The 20,612-nt window shown below is 37.9% G+C and overlaps 1 protein-coding gene across 1 annotated transcript in view; it reads right to left on the bottom strand.

The window, feature by feature from the left end:
• pcdh15b (protocadherin-related 15b) overlaps positions 1 to 20,612 on the bottom strand; it is a 212,322-nt gene that overhangs the window by 38,362 nt on the left and 153,348 nt on the right. The window contains exons 23-24 of the mRNA XM_046853892.1: positions 14,688 to 14,828; positions 14,435 to 14,547 (exon numbers count right to left, since the gene is read on the bottom strand). Coding sequence (XP_046709848.1) covers positions 14,435 to 14,547; positions 14,688 to 14,828 — 254 coding nt within the window. The remainder of the gene's footprint in view (positions 1 to 14,434; positions 14,548 to 14,687; positions 14,829 to 20,612) is intronic.

Here is a 20,612-nt window from a genome sequence, read left to right as displayed (position 1 = left end):
TCAGAGTGTACGATAATGTGTTTCTCATGTACGATTATATAATATAGATGCTTAATGCTTACTGGTGGTAAACCTGTATTTAAAGAAAATAAATTTGTCATCATGCATTATTCAGAAAACAGAAACATTTGCCAATGTAAGCTTGATAAATAATGTTTGTGTACAAAAATGTATTAATGATGAAAAATGAAAAATGAATTTAGGAAAATTTGCTGTAGTCTGAAGGCACTGTTCAGATTATCCTGCTTAGTTATCTTAGCCAGCAGTCTAATTGAATATACTTAGTAGCTTTATGTGTAATTATTTTGAGCTACGATTTTATATCTCTTAAAAAAAAAAACAAAAAAAAAATCCAAGGGTCTGAAGAGATCTTTTTTTTTTTTTTTTTTTTCTTTGCTTATAAAGAATATTTTAGCTGGGCTGGGCGTATGTGGATAAAAAAAATTTGAGGCAGCACATTTTAAGCTCATCTCGAGCTAATGTGGTTCCTTACAGGTACAATATATTTCTGACCATCAATGCACTGCCTTTTAAGACAAAGACTCATGACCTCAATGCAGGTTCCATGTATTTCAGACAGCTAAAATGTAAAGAAAGAGGTGAACAAATCCGGTCACGGATGCATGGAGTTACAGCACAGCTGGGGGATTTCCCTGGTGTTCCAGGTTTAATATGAGTGTTTAAACAAAAAAAAAAACAAACAAAAAAAAATCATTACTAGGCTCCAGCCCAGACTCTGACTTGTGTTAGGCTGATATATATATATATATATATATATAAAACATAACGCTGTCATGGCCTATAGGTTTAGCTGTTGCCATGCAGGCTTTTTTAAAATTTATAATATAACCCACCTTGCAGTCATTTTTTATATGCCAGAATTTCTCAGAGAAAAGAATGTCAGATGACAGTTCTGTAGATGTACCATGTGAATGAGAAAGGTTAGAGGATGACCCTCATCTATTTAAGCTAACAGAAAGGTCACACGCTTACAAAAGGGTCTGTGGCAAAAGTGTTTAGAGGAGTATTTCCGAGCATACGTTGAACTTTCGAGTGAATAGGTTAGAGCAGTACAACACAATAGTAGATAAGAACAGGAAGATAAGGTCATGTGTTGGAATCATATGGTAATTGGAATATTGATTTTTGCTGGTACAGCTTGACAGGTTGTGAGATAGCAAGGTAAGGGAATGGTAGTTTTGGTTTCATCCTGCCTCATATTGGTAGTGATATAAATAGCAGGCTCTAATGGTGGCAAATGATGGTGCAGAAGATTTAGCTTTAACTAATTTGTTGTGGATATTTAAACCTGTGGAAATGTAAAGCTCTAATTAAAACTTGGTCACAGATGAAAACAGCACCAGGTAAAAATGACAAGGTTTTAAAATGCTCTCAATCTTCTGAAGTTTCCTTAGTTTATTTGTAGTGTTTCAGACGTTTGCCCCTACCCTCAACAACGTGGAACAACTTCCAGGAACGCTCAAAACATACCTTGCTTCTGGCATGTATACAGTACATATCTTGAATATAATGAGTGTAGCCATATTGGAAGTTGCTGATGCAGTTTTATATTACTATAATAATAATGATAAAAAAAAAAAAAATTACTAAAAATATAATATCTTTTCTATTTCTGTTAAAATGACATTCCTTCTCTGGGGAAGAAGAAGGAGGTTTTTATCTCAAGTTTTTTAAATAGATTTTATAATTAAATAAAATACATTATACTAACTAACTAACTAACTAACTAACTAACTAACATAATTAATTAACCAAACTATTCGCTTATGAAAAAAAGCTATTCTGAATGTAATAGCTTTTTATGTATTTTCTTTTACTCAGGCCTTGGCACCAAACACTGTTTAACTTTTAATTGGTTAATCTGAGGTATCATGTGTTGAGCATCGATTTGTTTTTATTCTGATTATGTATCCAGGTGCCAAAAGTGGAACCTGTCAAGATCAAAATCAGCTACATTCAGGAGACAACGTAAGCATTCATTATTTGCTCGATTGTAATAGCATTAGTTGTGGGGTTTAATTATCAATATATATAATATGAATGGTATTAAGCAAGTATTTTCATTTGTAAGCCACCAGCATCTGCTTAAATTTAGCCTCAGTGTGAAAAAACTTTCAAACAACTGCCATTTTGTCTGGTCTGAAGATTCAGTCAAACATTTTATGTATTGATAATAATGACATTCGCAAAAATAAAATGGTTGATTTCTTACAAGATCTTTTTCATCAATAATATCATTACTAATAGTATTAATAGTAATAGTATTGTTTTTTTAGTTATTGAAAAACATCTGCATGAGAGCTAGCCACCTAGAAAATCAGCCAAATAAATCGTAAAAAGGATTAACTGTTGTATGAACAGCAAGGCATAAAAAAAAAGGTTCCACATCCACTGATTTTTACAGAATTACCTATTTTACAGCTGCAGTAATGAGATGGGACAAGCAGGTAGATGAGAACACCATGCAGCATCTGGCTACAGAGCATTTAAAGCATGAACAAGGCAGAAGAGATGGAGAACAGAACAGTCACTGAATGTGGCATGTGCACTGTATGCTTCAGTAAACAGCTAAAATGGAGAATGTAGTCCTGTCATATTTGATAGTCTATACCTACGATAGGGATAGATGTATTTTGTGTTACCCAACTGAAAACTGGTATAACAAACTCTTTAAATTGTCAATTTTGCTTGGAAAATATCAGCTGATATATACTTATTTACTACATATTAATCTACTTTACTTTGAAGCCAGACTTGAAAAGTAAATGCTTTAAACACTAAACTGTATAGAAATTCAAATTAATTCATAGAGAACAATTTATGATTAAGTCGTCTGATTAATTAATGCATGGCTTGTTATAAGCAAGTCCACAAGGCTTGTTATACTTAACAACGTCTCTGGGTTACGTATGTAACCCTAGTTCCCTGAGGGAACGTTTTGGGAACGCGCCCGAGTGTTCACACACTGAAATAATGTGTGTAATCAGTCAAAAATTGTACGCTGGTCATCACCGGCGGGGTGACGTCACGACCAGAAAGTATAAAACGCATATCGAGTGAAGGCAGAGGCAGCTTCTGTAAGGGAAAAGGAAGCGCTGCAGGAATGTCGGAAGTGTGGCTTAGAGACGCAGCGTCTCGTTCCCTCAGGGAACTAGGGTTACATACGTAACCTAGAGACGTCCCCTTTCAGGAATCGAGCTGCGTTGAAACGATTTGGGAACGAGTGTCCAATCACGCCAGACTGACCAGTCCCTGCCTAGTGTGTGTCTGTCGAACACAGCTAGAGGAGGACTGGGGGGCCAGGAGTGGCACTGTGGTCTAGGTTATAGAACCGCACGCAGGTCAGCGGGGTGGACCAACCCGCAGCATTACATATGTCTTGGAGGGGTACTCCAGGGGACCAAATTTATAAGGCAGCCACACTCCGGGTGTGTAACATCGGGTCTCTGCCCAGAGATTGCCCAGCCATGGGGGTGTGATAAGCCGAAATGGCGGACGCATAGACTTTTAGGGTGGACGGAGCCAACCTTTTGGTGAACTGTCCCTGGAGGAGATCCAGCACTAAACCAACTGGGCAGTGAACTGGATCCAGCTGGTGGTGCTCACACCACAAGCAGAAGAGACGCCTGTCGAGGAGAGCTACCAGGTCCACGAACCATGGTTTGCTGGCTAAATTGGAGCTAACAGGAGGAAATGGGCTCCATCCCCGGCAAACTCTCTCAAGAACTCCTGGAAGCAGCGTGACGGGGGGAAAGGCATACAGAGAAGCCTCAGCCATGCCTGAACCATGGCGATCTAGGGGACGGGGCTGAAGGAGTAAGGGAGAACCAGAGGGGACAGTGCGACATCTCTCGAGATGCAAACAGATCCACCTGGGCTCTTCCGAATTTCTCCCAAACCTGCTCCACCACATCGGGGTGGAGTCGCCATTCCCCGGGTCTCAACCCCTGCCTCGACATGGTGTCTGCTGCCTTATTCAACCGGCCCGGGATGTGAACTGCACTCTAAGAGAGGAGTTTCCCCTGGGCTCAAAAGAGGATCTGGTGCGCCAGCCTGCACATGGGGCGCAAACGCAGACCGCTGAAACCGCTGACTGGCATGCTTCCTGGCCTGTGTGCGAGTGCTAGACCAAGCAGATGAGGTTGAAGAAAGGGATAAGCCCATCTCGAAACCCTCTGCGAAGTCCATTTGCGAGCCCCAGGAACTGCCGTGCTGGAGCGATGGCATTGACATGCATCTCTCTTGAGAACCGACTAGCGTGCTCCGCTCCCAAGAATATCTTTTTTTTTTTATTTTATTTTCTGCCGAACAATTGACAGACAATTGAACACATTCACACAGAGAGCTTAGTTTGAACAAACAGAAGCTGCCGCTGCCTTTACTCGATATGCGGTTTATACTTTCTGGTCATGACGTCACCCTGCCTGTGATACCCAGTGTCCAATTTGAGTGTAAACACTCGGGCGCGTTCCCAAAGCGTTTTCGTCGCAGCTCGAGTTCCTAAAAGGGAACAAATTTTAAGAAATAGTATATGCAAGAAAAGTCAGGATTATGAAAGCCTACATAAGTGAGTCTGGATTTGATAGACCACATTTCAAAGTCAACATCCTAAAATGCCAATAAAGACACTATATACCGGTAGTCAAACGTTTCAATCACATGCACATGCATGCATGTAGGCACATAATGGTATATACAATTTCCTGTCAAAAGAATTAAAAAGCTTAAACATTTTATAGCATGACAATGTCCCGGTGAACAAAGTGTACATAATGACATTTACTAAGAGTGGAGGGAAAGAATTTGGTTATCCTGCATACAGCCCAGACGTCGACTCCAGTGAACTCCACTGAGATGAATTGGAATGCTTTCTATACCCCAGGCTTCAGTGACTCAATTTAAATTTATTAAAGCTTGTATTGACTTAAGTGTTAATTAAAAGATTAACATAGCATTACCGAAGCATTTGTTTGATGTTTTAGAACTGGTTATAAAATAAAATCTGGTTAATTTAGGCAGATTTGGCAACCCTTTTATTAATAATAGATCCAAGTGTTCACTTTTTTGCTCACTGTGGAGGAGCTCTAGACTTAAGCTTAAATGCTCGCTGCGGATTGAGTGCAGTCTGATCACATGTGACTGTTGTTTGCGTTAATGGCAGAGAATTTGGCACATCATGCTGAAAGGTCTCAGGGCGGCTCAGCTTTCTGTTCAGTGATGTGTACATTAGCTTTGTGCTTCCGGTGTTGCATTCTGAGATTGTTTCAGCTGTACCAGTGTAGACTTTGGACCATTTGGACTTAGAGTGCGATTGGTATCTTCTGAATGACTGTTAAACAGTCTCAGTTTCTTGAGTTGAGAAAAGTTAAATTTATCATAATTCATCATAAATTAAACTAAATCTAACAAATTTGTATAGAAACAATATTCACTTAAAACATTGCATAATCTATTTGTAAATCGATTACCAAACAAGGTAGTAAAGTGCAACCTCTGCTTATAACCAGTCTACTATTTTCAACAGTACCAGTCTAACTCTCTCAAAATCAGCTCAATGATCAAACAGCAATAATAAAATGGTATTATCTGCCCGGTGCGAAGTGCATCCATGACCTCCAAACTCAATCTGTCACCCACATGTAAGCAACATAAAGGATTTTCCACCTCGGTAATTCTGTTCAGTATTGCATCAGCCCAGTGTATGTCAGCATTCCCCCTTATCCCCATCCATCCTCTTACTTCACAGTGAAGCTGACTTAACCCAAAGCACTGTTATCCTTCAAGAGATCAAAAAAATAAATTTTGTTGTAAATCAAATATTATTTAGTAAATATAAATGCAGCATTAACAAATCACAATGTTAATCCACTGTATTACAGTAATGGCTACTTAGAGGTCAAGTGAAGGTAAGAATAACAAACACTTTTGGTTGAAAGTACTGTATGTAGTCTTAACCTGGCTTTTTTTAAACTGCACATTTATCATCATTATCATGATAACTGACTAGAATAGAAAAAAAGCGCATCAATTTTTATATCAAAATGGCAGTTTTAAATAAACAAAAGCAAATTCATTTACAATACTATGCAATAGTTTTCGGCAGGTGTGGAAAAAAAATGCTGTTAAGTAATAGGGGCGTGTCTAAAGGGGTGGCACAGGGTGGCACCGGCCCCCCATAAAATATAATTTTTATATATTACATATATAAATAGAAATCATTATGTTACGTTTCTTGCTGTTGCTTCAAAGATTAAAGGCACAATCACTTTGCCAAATAATCTTGTGGTAAACACTAAAATGTGTGGTTTTAATAATGTTAGCATTCTGACAATTGGAATTTTAAGATGTAGAATAGTAAATACCTGTTTCTATTGAATAAAGTCTTATATTTTTTATTTTCGTTTGCAATATCCAAGAACAGCTTCAAAATTAAATGTTTTTGTCTTTAATCAGATACAAATATGGCGAATAATTATACTATTTGTGTATTATTGATGATATTGATGAGGTTTGTTAATTTTTAAACTGAATTTTTGGAAAATAAATTGAAAGGGAACAAAGTCAGGCACAGCAGCAATACATTCAAAGATAGGTAGATGCAGTACAGTGCAGTTGAGAACAATTATTTTCTGTTCAATGGGTTTTATTTATAATATGAGAGATAATAATACAGGCACTTGTGCAGTGCCATTTTTATGACATCCCACTTGTGTTGGGGCACATGACATTTCCCATGGGCCCTCCCTGACTGGTTCTTGTACAACTCCATAAAAAAATTCTAGAATCCCTCCTGTAAAGTAAGCATGCTTTCAAAAATACAAGTGTTAATAATTTCTTTTTATCAATCAAAAATCTAGAAAATAAATGAAAAGAAAAGAAATCCACTCTTTTTCTGCAAAACAGCATACATTTTTTCTAGGTACACTTGAACACAGTTTTGAAGGAACTCAGCAGGTAGGTTGTTCAATCTTGGCATTGGAACATTTTAGAAAGCTAACCACAGATCATCTGTGGATGTAAGATGCCTCAAAACCTCGAGTCTCTTCATTTAATCCCAGACAGAATTGATGTGGAGATCAGGGCTCTGTTGGGGCCAAAACATCTCTTTCAAGACTCCTTGTTCTTCTCTACGCTAAAGCTAGTTCATAATGACATTGTATGTTTGGGGTTGTTGTCCTGCTGCAGAATAATTTTGAGGACAATTAGATGCTTTCCTGATAGTATTACATGATAAGTATCTGCCTGTATTTGTCAGCATTGAGGACACCATTAATCCTGACCAAATCTTAACTTCATTTGCACCATCCTTTACTGTTACCGGCAGAGACTCAATACTGTACCATTTTCCAGCCCTTTGGCAAACAAACTGCCACTGCTACAGCCAAATATGTCAAATTGTAATATCAGACCAGAGCACCACCTAAAATTTTCCTGCACCCCAGATTCTGTTTTCATGCATAGTTCAGTTGTTTAGTCTAGTTTACATGTCAAAGGTATTGCTTTTCGGCCCCAATCCTTCAACGAAAGACCACTTGTGGCAAGACTTCTTCAGATAGTAGATGGGTGTATCTTAGTCTCAATGGTTTCTGCTAGCTCTTTGCAGATGCTAATGCTTGATGGTTTGCATTTAAATCTTTACCTGGGAGGGGCCTTGTTGATGCAATATAACTATCTTATGTCTGGTTGTTGCATCTCATCCTTAGTAGCAGTTCAACCATTCTTACTGTACAGCATTTCTTCACACCTGCCTAAAACTTTTGCAGAGGACTGTATTTAAAATATTGCACAGTATATCTATATGGACAGCATTTTGATGCTTGATGGAAGAGGGAACTACAGAAAACTTGATCCCTCCAATAAACTTCATTTAAGCTGCATTCTACTTAAACCATCTTTAAATGCCGATAAGGATTCCCACAAAAGAAATGGCACAACAAATCGATGACACATTAAAAACAAGCTAGCAACACAGTTGAAGTTGGTGCATGCTAATCAGTGGCGCTATGCTAATGTGGGTGCTTGTTTGTCTGACCCCCTGGAAGAGGCTGCATACTAATAGTACAAGTTCTGCATTGTACTGCGAAAGACTAGCTTGGCCTAAAAGCCCTCATTACTTCAGTCAGCCTTGGCTGTCGAGTCTATGAGGAAGATGAGCCAAACTAGCGGTGAGAGCAGCATGCGTGGCTAATTGGAGCTTTACTGCTCTGAACGCATCGACCCGTAACAGATGACATTTGAACAACGTGTTGATTTGCTTCACCTGGAAGTGCACAGCATGGCAGAGCGACCTGACAGCTTTATACAATCCCCAAACGAATGCCGCTAAATGCTTGTTGCGGCACTATAATCATCTCATTCCAGGAATTTAGCGCTTTAACATTGTAAAAGTGTAAGACTTTCTGCAAGTTTGGGAAAATCTAACCTATACCTACACTATCAGAATCCATGTTTAGTAGAATGATGTTATACACAGCGCTCACTACTCCATTTATTATAGTTTTAGCTAACTGGTAAGCTATACTAACAAAAAGAATGTGTGCCAAAACTTGAAAACCTGTATTTTTATAATCATTTGGGCTACTTTATTTATGTACACATATTTGGAACATCAATTTCTCTTCATTTCCTTTAAATATCTGGTCAGATATTACTAAGCACATAACCATAAAGATTAAGAATCCAGCAAACCTTTGCAGCATCAAATGATTTAAGATTATCAGATTGTGTTTGACATATAATCATTAGCTCACAGCAACTAAAGATGGACATCAGACATAATCTTTGCTCAGAGTTCAGTAAACTGTCCCTCACTATACCGAAAAAAAGTAATCTACTTGCAACCATGTGGCAAATATTAAGCGCATGTATTTATCACATCTCGCCTCAGAACCATGGCAGGTTTATCTCCTGTATATTCATGCACCAGGAGTGGGAGGATTGGGGAGAAAAAGATGTATGTAAGCATCCACATCAGTAAGCAGAAAAATAAGACCTCAATTGCTGGGAACGTCAAAATGACAAACTGGGAAGTTTCAAGGTGTCCGGTTGCTGATTTCATGAAAGTTGCTTGTAGCTTCTATAGAGGAGTTTCATTAGCTAAACTAACTTGCAAATTGCACAGGCTACCAGTCAGAAAATAACAAAATAACCGGCTTCAATTTACAGTTTATGTACTAAAGCAAAAAACTAATTTGACTAATTAATAAAACTTTGGTTGTTTTGTTTCTCAGGAAGGATAGATTACTCTTGTCGATCACAGTATTTAATTAGAAGAACAACAATGTGAGCAAGAAGACTGCAGTCTGGACAACAGGGATGTAAATGAATACAAGCACATTATTCAAACTGAACAGATAGTCAGCTTCATTTATCAATTTGTTTAAAAATACTGGTGTAATTTTTTTGCATCATTGAAACACATATGAGCTAAAAACATTATATGAAAACAGATGACAACAATATTTAACAGCTTTAATTGTCTCAAATATCAGTCATGAGCCTTCGACATGCAGACATGTTTTTTAACCTCTCATGCACTAGTGCACCCTTTTACATACAGTTTTAGAAAGGGCAAAGAGATCGTATCACATGTGAAACTGATCGATTCAGGAAGAAGCCCATTGATGGTATGCAGAACACTAGGGTATATACAGCATATTGTACGTTGAATCAGACCAGATTGTTTAATATCCTTATCTGAAACATGCCAGTGGCAGGAACATTTTCAAGCACTGACAAAACTGCACAAAATATTTTTTTTATTCGAATTAGAGCTGGTTCTAAAGTGCTGCACGGCAATAAAATAAGATGCCGTGGCAAATAGGAGCGATTTCTAAATCAGCTTTCTTGCTGTGGAAAAAAAACTATAATAAAAAACCCTCTAAATATCCATTTCCATCTAAGCAGAATGCGTTAAATCTTCCCATTGGGTTAATGCCAGCTGAGCCATTGCACAGACAAGCCCATTCTGCCTAAAACTATTCATTCCTGAATTTGTGTAATTATTTATATTTTGATCAGATTTAAAATTTGTCAATGATCACCACTAAAACATCATGGACTAGTTTTCTGTATTTTATCCACGTACACTACAATTGAAATAAATCAGCTATTTGTACTTGCCAGCGCTTCACTTTTTCCACATTTTGTTATGTTACAGCATTATTCCAAAATAGATTAAATTCATTATTTTCCTCAATATTATACAAACAATACCCACAATGACAACATGAAAGAAGTGTGTTTGGAATCTTTGCAAATGTATTTTTTTTTTTTAATTACATGTACATAAGTATTCACAGCTCAGTACTTTGTTGAAGCACCTTTGGCACCAATTACAGCCTCAAGTCTTTTTGAGGATGATGCTACAAGCTTAGCACACCTACTTTTGAGCAGTTTCTCCCATTCTTCTTTGCAGAACCTCTTAAGCTTTCCCAGATCTGTGATTTGATACAATCCTGTTTCGGGGGTCTACAGACAATTCTTTGGACTTCATGGCTGGGTTTGTGTTTTGACATGCACTGATGACTGTGGGACCTTATATAGACAGGTGTGTGTCTTTCCAAATCATGTTTAATTAACTGAATTTACCACAGGTGGACTCCAATCAAGTTGTAGAAACATCTCAAGGATGATCAGTGGAAACGGGATGCACCTGAGCTCAATTTTAAGTGGCAATTAAGTGGCAATTCTGTGAATACTTATGTAAGTGATTTTTTTTTATTTCTTATTTTTAAGAAATTTGCAAAGATTTCAAACTTACTTCTTTTATGTTGTCATTATGGAGTATTGTTGGTAGAATATTTTAGGTAAATAATGAATTTAATCCATTTTGAAATAAGGCTGTAATCTAACAAAATTGGTTAATAATTTAACAAATTACAGTATGTAATTTAGCAAAACAGAGCAGTTTATAGTACAATACTGTATAAGTATATATGTATGTGGCATTGGACCTGCAGATGAGTGCCAGTTCATGAGTGGAGGCTGCTATGTTTGCCTGCTGGCCAAAACTGAAAGTTATTAAAATTTTCGGAAGCTTACAAAAGTCGAACGATATTAACTCTGGCACCATCTGTTATTGTAGAATTTGATATAATTTGATATATGAGGAGTTTTCGGCGGTATGAATTTCTAACACGTTTATAGGATTGATTGATAAATGGTTTCATTTATTTATTCATTCATTCATCCTTAGTAATTCCCTAGTCAGGGTTGAAGTGGTTTAAATTAGATGACCATTTCCATTTTAAGTTAAAATTACTACAATTGTGGGAAAATAATCATAGGAGAATGTAAACAAAACTACTACCTGCATGAATGCAAAAAAAAATAAATATAGAATTCCACTCACAAGCTGAGACCTCAGTGATGTAGCATTGTGTAAATTCTAGTGCTGACAATTCAAACTAAGCTACATCAGCCACAGCGGATCATCCGTCTCCATACCCCCATGATCCGCTGTGGCGACCCCTAATGGGAGAAGCCGAAAGAAGAAGAAGAAGAAGAACTACAAAAAAAACATTCATGTTTAAACCTCAGCCATTTCAAGATCAAATACAAGAATATAAACGTAAATCACATCCAGATAGATCCAAATATATGTACACACCTACTAAACAACACACAACACGCTCTGGCATTTTCCCACCATTTCTGGTCTATTAAATGGCACTTTAAAAGCTACTTGTGATATCATTTAACAGAAAACGATTTATTTTGTTAGCCATATAATTGAATCCCAGTATAAATGGTTATATGAGCTTTCAGGTCTTCCAGAGGAATAATAAAGAGTGACTCCATGCCTGTGCATTACATCACACAAGTCTTTTTACTTCAATTTTCTCTTTTTGCTATTCGATCACTCAATTAAGGTACTGCTTCCAACTGAAGTCATTTTAATATAACTTCATCACTCATAGGGTCCACGGTTACACAACTAATGATACATGCTGCTTTTCTGGATGTTTAAAAATACAAATATGCAACATATTTATTTTGTTTTTGTGTAAGTAAAAGTAGGAGCCAGAATGCAAAATGCCAAGAACCAAGGTTCCCTGTTCCTTTATTTAAATCAATAAAAGCCATTTAGCAGGCTACTTCTCCAACATCTGTTGCTTGCTTTATTTGCCAAAAGAATAGAATTGATTACCCCTGGTGTCAAATATATTAAACATTTAATCCAATAAAGTACCCATAATGCATTCAAGAAAAGTGCACCCTGCCCTTTGAGAAAACAATATTGTGAATATCATATGCACACAATTTACCTTAGAGCTATCATCCATATTCATAGACTTTTATTATAAAAGCTACACTGGCAGATCCAAATCAATTCAAGTTCTTTTTTCCGTTAATGTGGTTCCTTGTCTAATCTATGGAACGACCGTAACTTAAACCTCATAATTTCTTCATTCCAGATGTGGTACGATCAAGACAACAATATCTTAAATGAGCTGGCATTCCATTTGCTTGTTTTGTGATGCCTGCACATTGTAATTACTTACCACCTAAATGCTCTTGATTATTTTAATTGTTGACTCATGCAAATACAGAACCCCTAATTTGTGTGTTAAAAAAAAACAATAAATAAATAATTGAAAGTAAAAAAAAATGAATAACTGAACACTTATGTCTAAACCACACTTATGCCCTTGTTCAAAATCCCATACGAGATTTAGTCCACCTTTCCTTTTATCATAATCTCCACTCTTCAGGGAACAATTATCACTAGATTTTAGAGTGTACCATGGGGATTTGTGCTTATTCATCTACAAGAGCATTAGTGGGGTCAGCTACTGATGTCAGGCAAGAAGGCCTTGGGGACAGTTCATCATTCACTCAAGGTATCACTTCCAACTCAAGCCTTTTCAATACATTTGACTCCATTAGTCATAGGACCCACAGTTCCACAACTTACTGACACAGGCTGATTCCATGAATGTAGATTTCCTGTTCCGTTATTCAAATGAGGAGTTGAGGTCAGGGCTCACTCTAGTTAATTCACGTTAGCCATTGAGTTCGCTTTCTAACACAGTAGTATTTTTCTATGCTGGAACAGGTTTGGGCTTTCAGTTCCAGTGAAGGAAAATCGTAAATCGACAGCATTAAATGCGTTCTGTACAATTGTTTCAACCATGTGACAACAATTTGGTGACGGCCCACATATGGGTGTTATGCGACGGCATCTATATCCGTTCAGCTTTATAGTGTATTCATTTGTTTTGCTGTCAGACTGGATGAAAAATTCCAACCCCAGTTTAACTACATGCGATTCTTGCAAGTCCTTTGATTAAAATCTAAAGTGTCCAAACTGTCCGCCTGTTTCTGCAGCAACATGTGAATAAATAGAGGCAAGAAATCAATATTTGACACTTATTTATAGATTAACTTGTTTCTTTGCTGCAACAGGCATAAGCGCAGAACCGTTGTGTAGCTCAGGACAACCGACTGTCGCTCTTGCCTTACTTGCTAACATGAATCGGTAATGCTGGTTTCTCAAATTACAACATGAAGAAGGTCAGAGAGGCCATGCAAGCACTTGTTTCCTCCCTTGCCATTTCATGATTGGACTATGAAAACTAACTCCTAGCATATTTGCCATCCAAACCTTGCAACTCACCCCTGATGAAGCTGCCAGACTTGTTATCAATCTCTTCAAGTAATCCCAGGTTACAAAAATTGATGCATTCCCTGTTTATCTGTAGCTGCCCACATCTGTTTTAAACAAATGATGCTTGACTTTTAAGCCAGAAAAATGAACCAGTCCTTAACTACCTTAAGGTAATTGGCATTGGAATGAAATTCTTGTGGCGGTCTGAAAAGCTATGTCTTTAACAAATACTACCTCTTCACCAAGCATTTGTGCTGAATTAACACTTATGGGAGAAGTTGCAGACAATATATATATATATATATATATATATATATATATTTTTTTTTTTAAAGCCAGAGATCCAACAGTAGATTATAATGTACTGACCACTCATCAGAAGTAAGTGACAATGTCTTTCCCATTAAATAATGCCATTGCAAAAGTAGGTAGCATTTTCCTCTAACAAAATGAAAGCAAACAAGCAAATAAATAAATAAATAAATAAATACAACTATCAGTTATTACTTCAAGCGTTTTAGATGGACTGCTAGGATTCTCTATTCTTTCCATACCTTTACAAACACTCATGGTTTTTAGAATTCTCCAGAAGCATTTCTGACACAACATGAACGAGGCATATGAGCCGTGTTGGTAACTTCATGCTTAACAGTTCCAATGGTAAGAAATCAAGCTTAAACTCTTTTAAGTCTAATTTGTCTAATCAAAAATCAAAAATACATTTTCCTCGAGATATTATTTTGTATGTTGAGTCTGTCTGTCAAGTGCAGGTCTGAATGTTCTCTGAACCAAAGGTTTTACCTGTACTCCTCCTGAGTAAAGATGGGAATGGCAGAAGGCTGCAGGACAGTAATTTCCACCAAGGTCTTATTGGACTTCACCGGCTCCCCATCATCATAAGCAATGATCGCCAGCTTCACGGTAAATAAAAATAAATACAAAGGACAACATCATTTTTCTGAGGCAGGAGATGGGATGCAGCTGCACAAACAACAGATGTTTATTTTAAAACGCACACTCAGATTTCTGCAGTGTTCGGGGTGGATGTACTTACAGTAAATTTGGTGTTGGGATCCTCATTGAGGTTGACCCTTGTGAGAATATTTCCTGTGTCCTCCTCTACTTCAAAAATGCTGGCACTGTAGGGGAAGTGCTCCAAATCCAGTTTGTAGTGCACTCGACTGGCAGGTGTGCCCTTTGAGGTAAAAACATAAACAAAATTCATATTCTATATATACATACATACTGTATGTGTGTCTCCAAAGACATTGAATGCAACTGCGTGCCTCCAACTTTGTGGCAACAGTTTGTGAAAGAATCACATATGGATGGGATAATCAAGTGTCCCAATACTTTCATCATATATTGCATTTTTTGTTCTTTTCTTTATAGCTAAATTAAGTTTTCTAATTGTATAAATAAATAAATTTTTCCATCATGCCTCTTTGTGGTACGTGTTGCCATAAAGCTTGAAATACATAATGGCTTAGAATGCTTGTGTATGTTCTGTCATTACAATTTTTCTTTTACTGGAAGGAAGAGGCCTAAATCTGTTCCAGCATGTCAATGCCCCTATATAGTGTGAGCTCTTTGAAGACAAGGTTTGGGAAAAAAAAATCCTCAAGTGTTCTGTACAGATACCTGGCCTTAAACCGACTGAACACATTTGGGAAAAAATGCACCCCCAGGCCTTCTTACATGACATCAGTTCCACATCTCTCCAGTGCTTTCATGAGTGAATGGCCACAAATCCCATCAGCCATTCTCTGTAATCTAGTGCAGAATCCCAGAGTCCCAGGATGTTTCAGATGTCTACAAACCTTGGGCCACATTTGTGTAATATAATATTCATTATATGTTATATGCACTATACATGTTATTTAAAGGTCATTATTTGACCTTAATTACATAAATATATGACCTTCATTACATAACTATATGACTATATGCATTAAATGCACGCTCACAATACATTTTTAGTTTTTATTCCAAATGACAAAAGTAAATCAAATACTGTATGTCAGATCTGCTCACACATCATGTCTAAAACAAAAGCTGTCATAATGTTTGTATGCTTATCCTTAAAAATAATACAGTACATGAAATGAGTGTCACTATAATCGATATATTATTCTATATCTGTATATGAAAAATGGCACATTGCATTTCAAACTATTGCAAAAAGCAAGTTTATATGTTTACTACAGCAGGAAAACTCCTGAATTGATGTACATATCGAGAACGATTATTCATGTTGAACTAGACACTGGTGCCTTATTTGCATGTTCCCTTTCTGTTGCTGTTTTTCAGGTCTCTTTTAAAGCTGACATGCTTTGTTGCACTGACATAGAGCGATGCAGGCCTGCAACCCCACTGTGCCGCAGACAATGTGGATAATGAAATAAAGTGACAAATAAAGACGACGTTTGGGGGGCTGCACCCTCTCAGCGCTGTGACGATGCCCAAATTCATTCATCCTCCCTCACACTACAGAGACATAGCACATCCTCCAAGAGTGCCAGTTTTTCATCGATGCTTAATCCTTAAGTGACTCATCGACTAATTGTGGAGCACTCGGGGTGAATAGAGCAAGCAGCGAGGATTAAAAACAAAGGCACACCGCTTCTTGTCAAATTTCATCAAATCTTTTTGATTCGCTTTTTCTGTCGTCACTGTCGCTGCATGTGGTAGATTCTTATTAACATCAATCCTATTCTGTCAGTCTGTCGTTTTAATTTAAGGATGTAATTGCAGATATAATTACCTCTACTATCTTACCTAATAAAGGAATTAAGCAAATTTAAAGAAAGTGTGTAGGCGGGCAATATAAAAAAGAAAAAGAAAGTAATTGGATTTACTTGAGTATGAGCACAGACAGCTTATGAATAAAACACACACTGAGGTTAAGGATTGCAATGCAAATAAGAAGACGGAGCTGACAAATGCTTTGAAAATATGTGTGCCGAGTGAAGTTCAGGAGGAAAATCTAATCGAATAAAAAAAGAATGATTGTGTTCAATGATTCTCACCTAAGCTAAAATGAAGCCAATTTGTGGATTGTAGCTATTTTCAGATCTGTTCAAAAGAAGTAAAATCGCAAAGATAGTTCTGCTACAGCAGTTATGACAGAAAGCAACGTGGACAGCTCAAAAGGAACCAAACAATACAATATTATACAGTAAACGGACACTTTATTGATTGCTAGGAAATCTGTAGTTCTTCACTGACAAGGTATAATAATTCAGTGAGGTTTAGTGCATCAACAACTGAGACTTGCTCTGAAGGAGAGCTTGATTTTGCGACACAGATTTGTACTTTTGCTTAGATTTTTAAACAACAAACCAGTTAGAGGGGAATGTCCAATTATGATATTTTGTATGCCAGAATTTCCCCCTTTCTTTTGACAGAGTGAGGTTCGATCTGGAAGACTCGACACCATTTATCACTAAACAAAAAATTCTAAAAGAAAATATTATATCAATATTCTTTTCTGTACTCAAATAAACTTCTGGCTGTTGGAATATAAAGCAGGTGCATTAAGCAAAATAAAGCACTATTATTTTACTAACGCTGAAATGATGAAACTAATTCAATAATAAAACCTTTTCAGAACCGTTCTTCTGACCTTCTCTCTAACAGGGTCTGGCTTGATAGTGTTTTTCAGCCCTGACTTAATTGTACTAGCAAAAGGATACGTGTTTAAGAGACTCCATTGCACTTCTGTAAGCTACACTGGTTAAAGACATCTGCCAAATTATTTTAATGTACCCTACTGTATTTGGGTTCATTCCCCTACAAGAGCATTAGTTAAGGACAAGCACTGGTGCTAAGTAAAGAGAACCCTGGTTTCCTAAGGGAATGAGATGCTGAAACAACTATGCTTTGGGAATGTCTCTGCGTGACCACACTCTGAATCACCTGTGTAATCTTCCAACGGAAGCATGTGACATCACAAGTGGGATGACGCAGCTACCAGGAAGCTACAAAAGCACATGTGGGGAAGTCGAAAGGGAAGGAAGCACTCGCAGGGATGCTGGAAGTGTGGTATCGATACGCAGTGTCTCATTCTCTTGGGGAACCAGAGTTACATATGTAACTTAGAGACGTTCTCCAAGCTGCATCAACAATGCTTTGGGAACGAGAGTACAACACCACCAGACTTATAAATCCCTTCCTAATGTGGATAGGCACAGCTTGGTCGAAGGTCTGAGGGGCCAGGTGTGGCATTAAGGTCAAGGCTGTAAGACCTGATGAAGGTCAGAGGGGTGGACCAGCCCGCAGCATTTCAAATGTCCTGAAGAGAAACCCCAGAAAAAAAGGCCTTGAAAGCTGCCACACTTGAGTGAGACCCATAAGAAGAGGAGATAGCAATCACAATCCACCTGCTGAGGGTCTGCTTGTCCGCAGGAAGACCCCTCTTATCCGGACCGTAGCAGACAAACAGCTAGAGTCTGACTTCCTCCACAGGGCAGTTGAACACACGCAATTAAGCTTCTCCTGGTCAGGGTCCATTAAGGGCACCTCATGCAAGGGCTCAAAGGGAGGTTTGGACAGGGCCTCCAAAACCATGGCCAGATCCCACAAAGGCAGGCCACAGCCTGAAGGATTGCTTACCTTATTCCTCTAACTTCGTACCTTTTTCAGCTTGCCATAGCAAAACCTAAGAGAATTAAGCACATACACGCAGAGCTTTTTCTGAAAAAACAGAAGCTAGCGCGGTCTCGACCGCATGTGCTTTTGTAGATTCCTGGTTGCTATGTCACCCCCGCCGGTGACGTCACGTGTTTCCGTTGGACAGATTACACACGTGGTTCAGATCGTGGTCACTGAGAGGCGTTCACAAAGTGTCTCTTGAGTTCCTAAAGGGGAATGTTAAATTGAATGCTTCCAAAATTTTGCCAGCAGTTTGGGGAAGGCCCACATTACGTTCATGTGATGGGTAGGGGTCCACATACTGTACGTTTGGCCACATGTGTATGAAGGTCTCTCCTTTGCAAGATTTCTCTATTATGCTGGTGTAAGTGCCCAGTCACCAGTATTGAATACAAGCTCAATAATTTGATTAAGTTCAAATAGAGACTCTGGAAAGCTATACTCTATCAAACCAAGTAAAAACTCTGTGTTGTGCCCTGGTCAAACAAAGACACACATTCAGTAATGGACTCTGCTTTTTTACTTGTCGGTTGTGCTTGTGCTTTACAGCATGGTGAAATTCTTTCTTTGCATATCCCAGTGATGTTAGGAGCTGTGGTCAAAGAACAGTCAGCCATAATACAATGCCCCTGAAGCACTAAGTTTTAGGGGCCTTGCTCAGGGCCCCAAGAGCAGCAGCCTTTCGATTTTGTAACCCTGACATTCCAATTAGTAACCCAGAGCCTTGACCACTTAGTACCACCTCCATGCTATATCTTTCTTATCTCTATGCTGTCTGTCATAATCCTCCTTCTTTTTTAAATGGTCGTTTGTGTTTTATTTCAGACTGGTACAAAGAGCATTGTCGCTAATTGCATGTGGCACTGTGCCTATAATAGCTGTGCCTATAATACTTGAGGGAGAAATAATAAAAAGAACAGGTAAATAAAACCAAAAATTACTGAAACTTGAGTTAAATAACAGTTGCATTAGCTTGCGTTTCCCATGCTGAAGTAAAAGTTGCTTATGTGGTTGCTTACTGTTAATAAGAATTGTTAATAATCTTCTATGGGTACGTAATAAAGGAGGTAGATTAGGTAGGAGATGGCACTTTTGATTGCGTGTTTTCTCCTGTATTGGGATGCAGAGTATAATATTCTATTAATATTGTTTTTTTTTTTTATATATATATAATGAGTGTTTTGGGCAGAAGGCGAGTCCATGCTTTCATTCATGCTGGGTGTAACACTATCTTCAGCAATTTGCCTCTGTAATTAGTGCCCTATTTCTGGTAAATCACTGCAACTCCCTTCTGAGTTGCCCTGTAATGATATTATCCAATATTTCCTATATCAGATAGTGATATTATTCAAACTCCATCATCCATTCATCACTGCGCACAGCTAGAAACACTTGTGATCCTCCATCTGTGTCCATGACCATGAAACTACACCGAGTGTGTTAGTGTAATGTGAAATAGCGCAAAAAGAGTCTTTCCATCACTCATCCGTCAGTGACTTTACACAACAAATGAGCCCTGTTAAAAAGTGCAAAGTGTTACTTTCTAAGGAGGATTATTCCATACCACTTCACTGAGCGATTATCGCTCGAGCTGTTTATAGGATTTGGTTAATTGCATATCACATTGAAAAAAAAAAAGAAAGAAAGAAATCTTAGCTAAGACGGAAAATTAGAGAAGTAATGGGACTCGTACTACTGAGAGCCCAGCAGACTGTGATTACTTTTGCCTTCATTAACAAATGTAATTTACAACAGAAAAAAAAATGACTTATAGAGCAGGCTTCAAAAGACCCAGGAGGACACAATGAGGGGGAAAAAACTCACACTTAGAAAGCAATGAGGAAGAGTGTAATTGAAGAGCAATAACACTGTGCACTGTCTAATTGTAAAATCCTTTCCCTTTCATTCAGGAGCGGAAAACTACTTGAGGTTATGGACAACAACCGAGACTTGAGCTCCTTGGGGTATAAACAACTGGAATTGTATTGGAAGGCTACCGCTTATGCACACAGACATTGCGCCCTTGAGCAAACTAATTAGTCCCAAATAGCTCCTAAGCTGCTGAGGCAGGGTTCTCGTGGCTGTCAACACTCTCCTTTTCTTACTCTCTTGTAAAAGACAATACATGCTCAGTGTACTTTTTTCCAGTAAACTCTCAGTGTAAGTAATGTGAAAGTCAAAGATGGTCATTTTCTGCATTGATTAAAGTGTAAAGAAATTAATAAATAACAATAAACCGTCGATGGTGAGTTCTTAGATTAGAATTTAGCTTGTTTCTAAATTAGAAAAACAAAATGACTGGGCTTCTCAGGGAAAAGAAAGAATG

This window comes from Silurus meridionalis, chromosome 7 (assembly GCF_014805685.1).
Source record: "Silurus meridionalis isolate SWU-2019-XX chromosome 7, ASM1480568v1, whole genome shotgun sequence".
Classification (NCBI taxonomy): domain Eukaryota; kingdom Metazoa; phylum Chordata; class Actinopteri; order Siluriformes; family Siluridae; genus Silurus; species Silurus meridionalis.
Note: the sequence above shows the minus strand (reverse complement) of the source record. Positions and strands in the feature narration are given on the sequence as shown.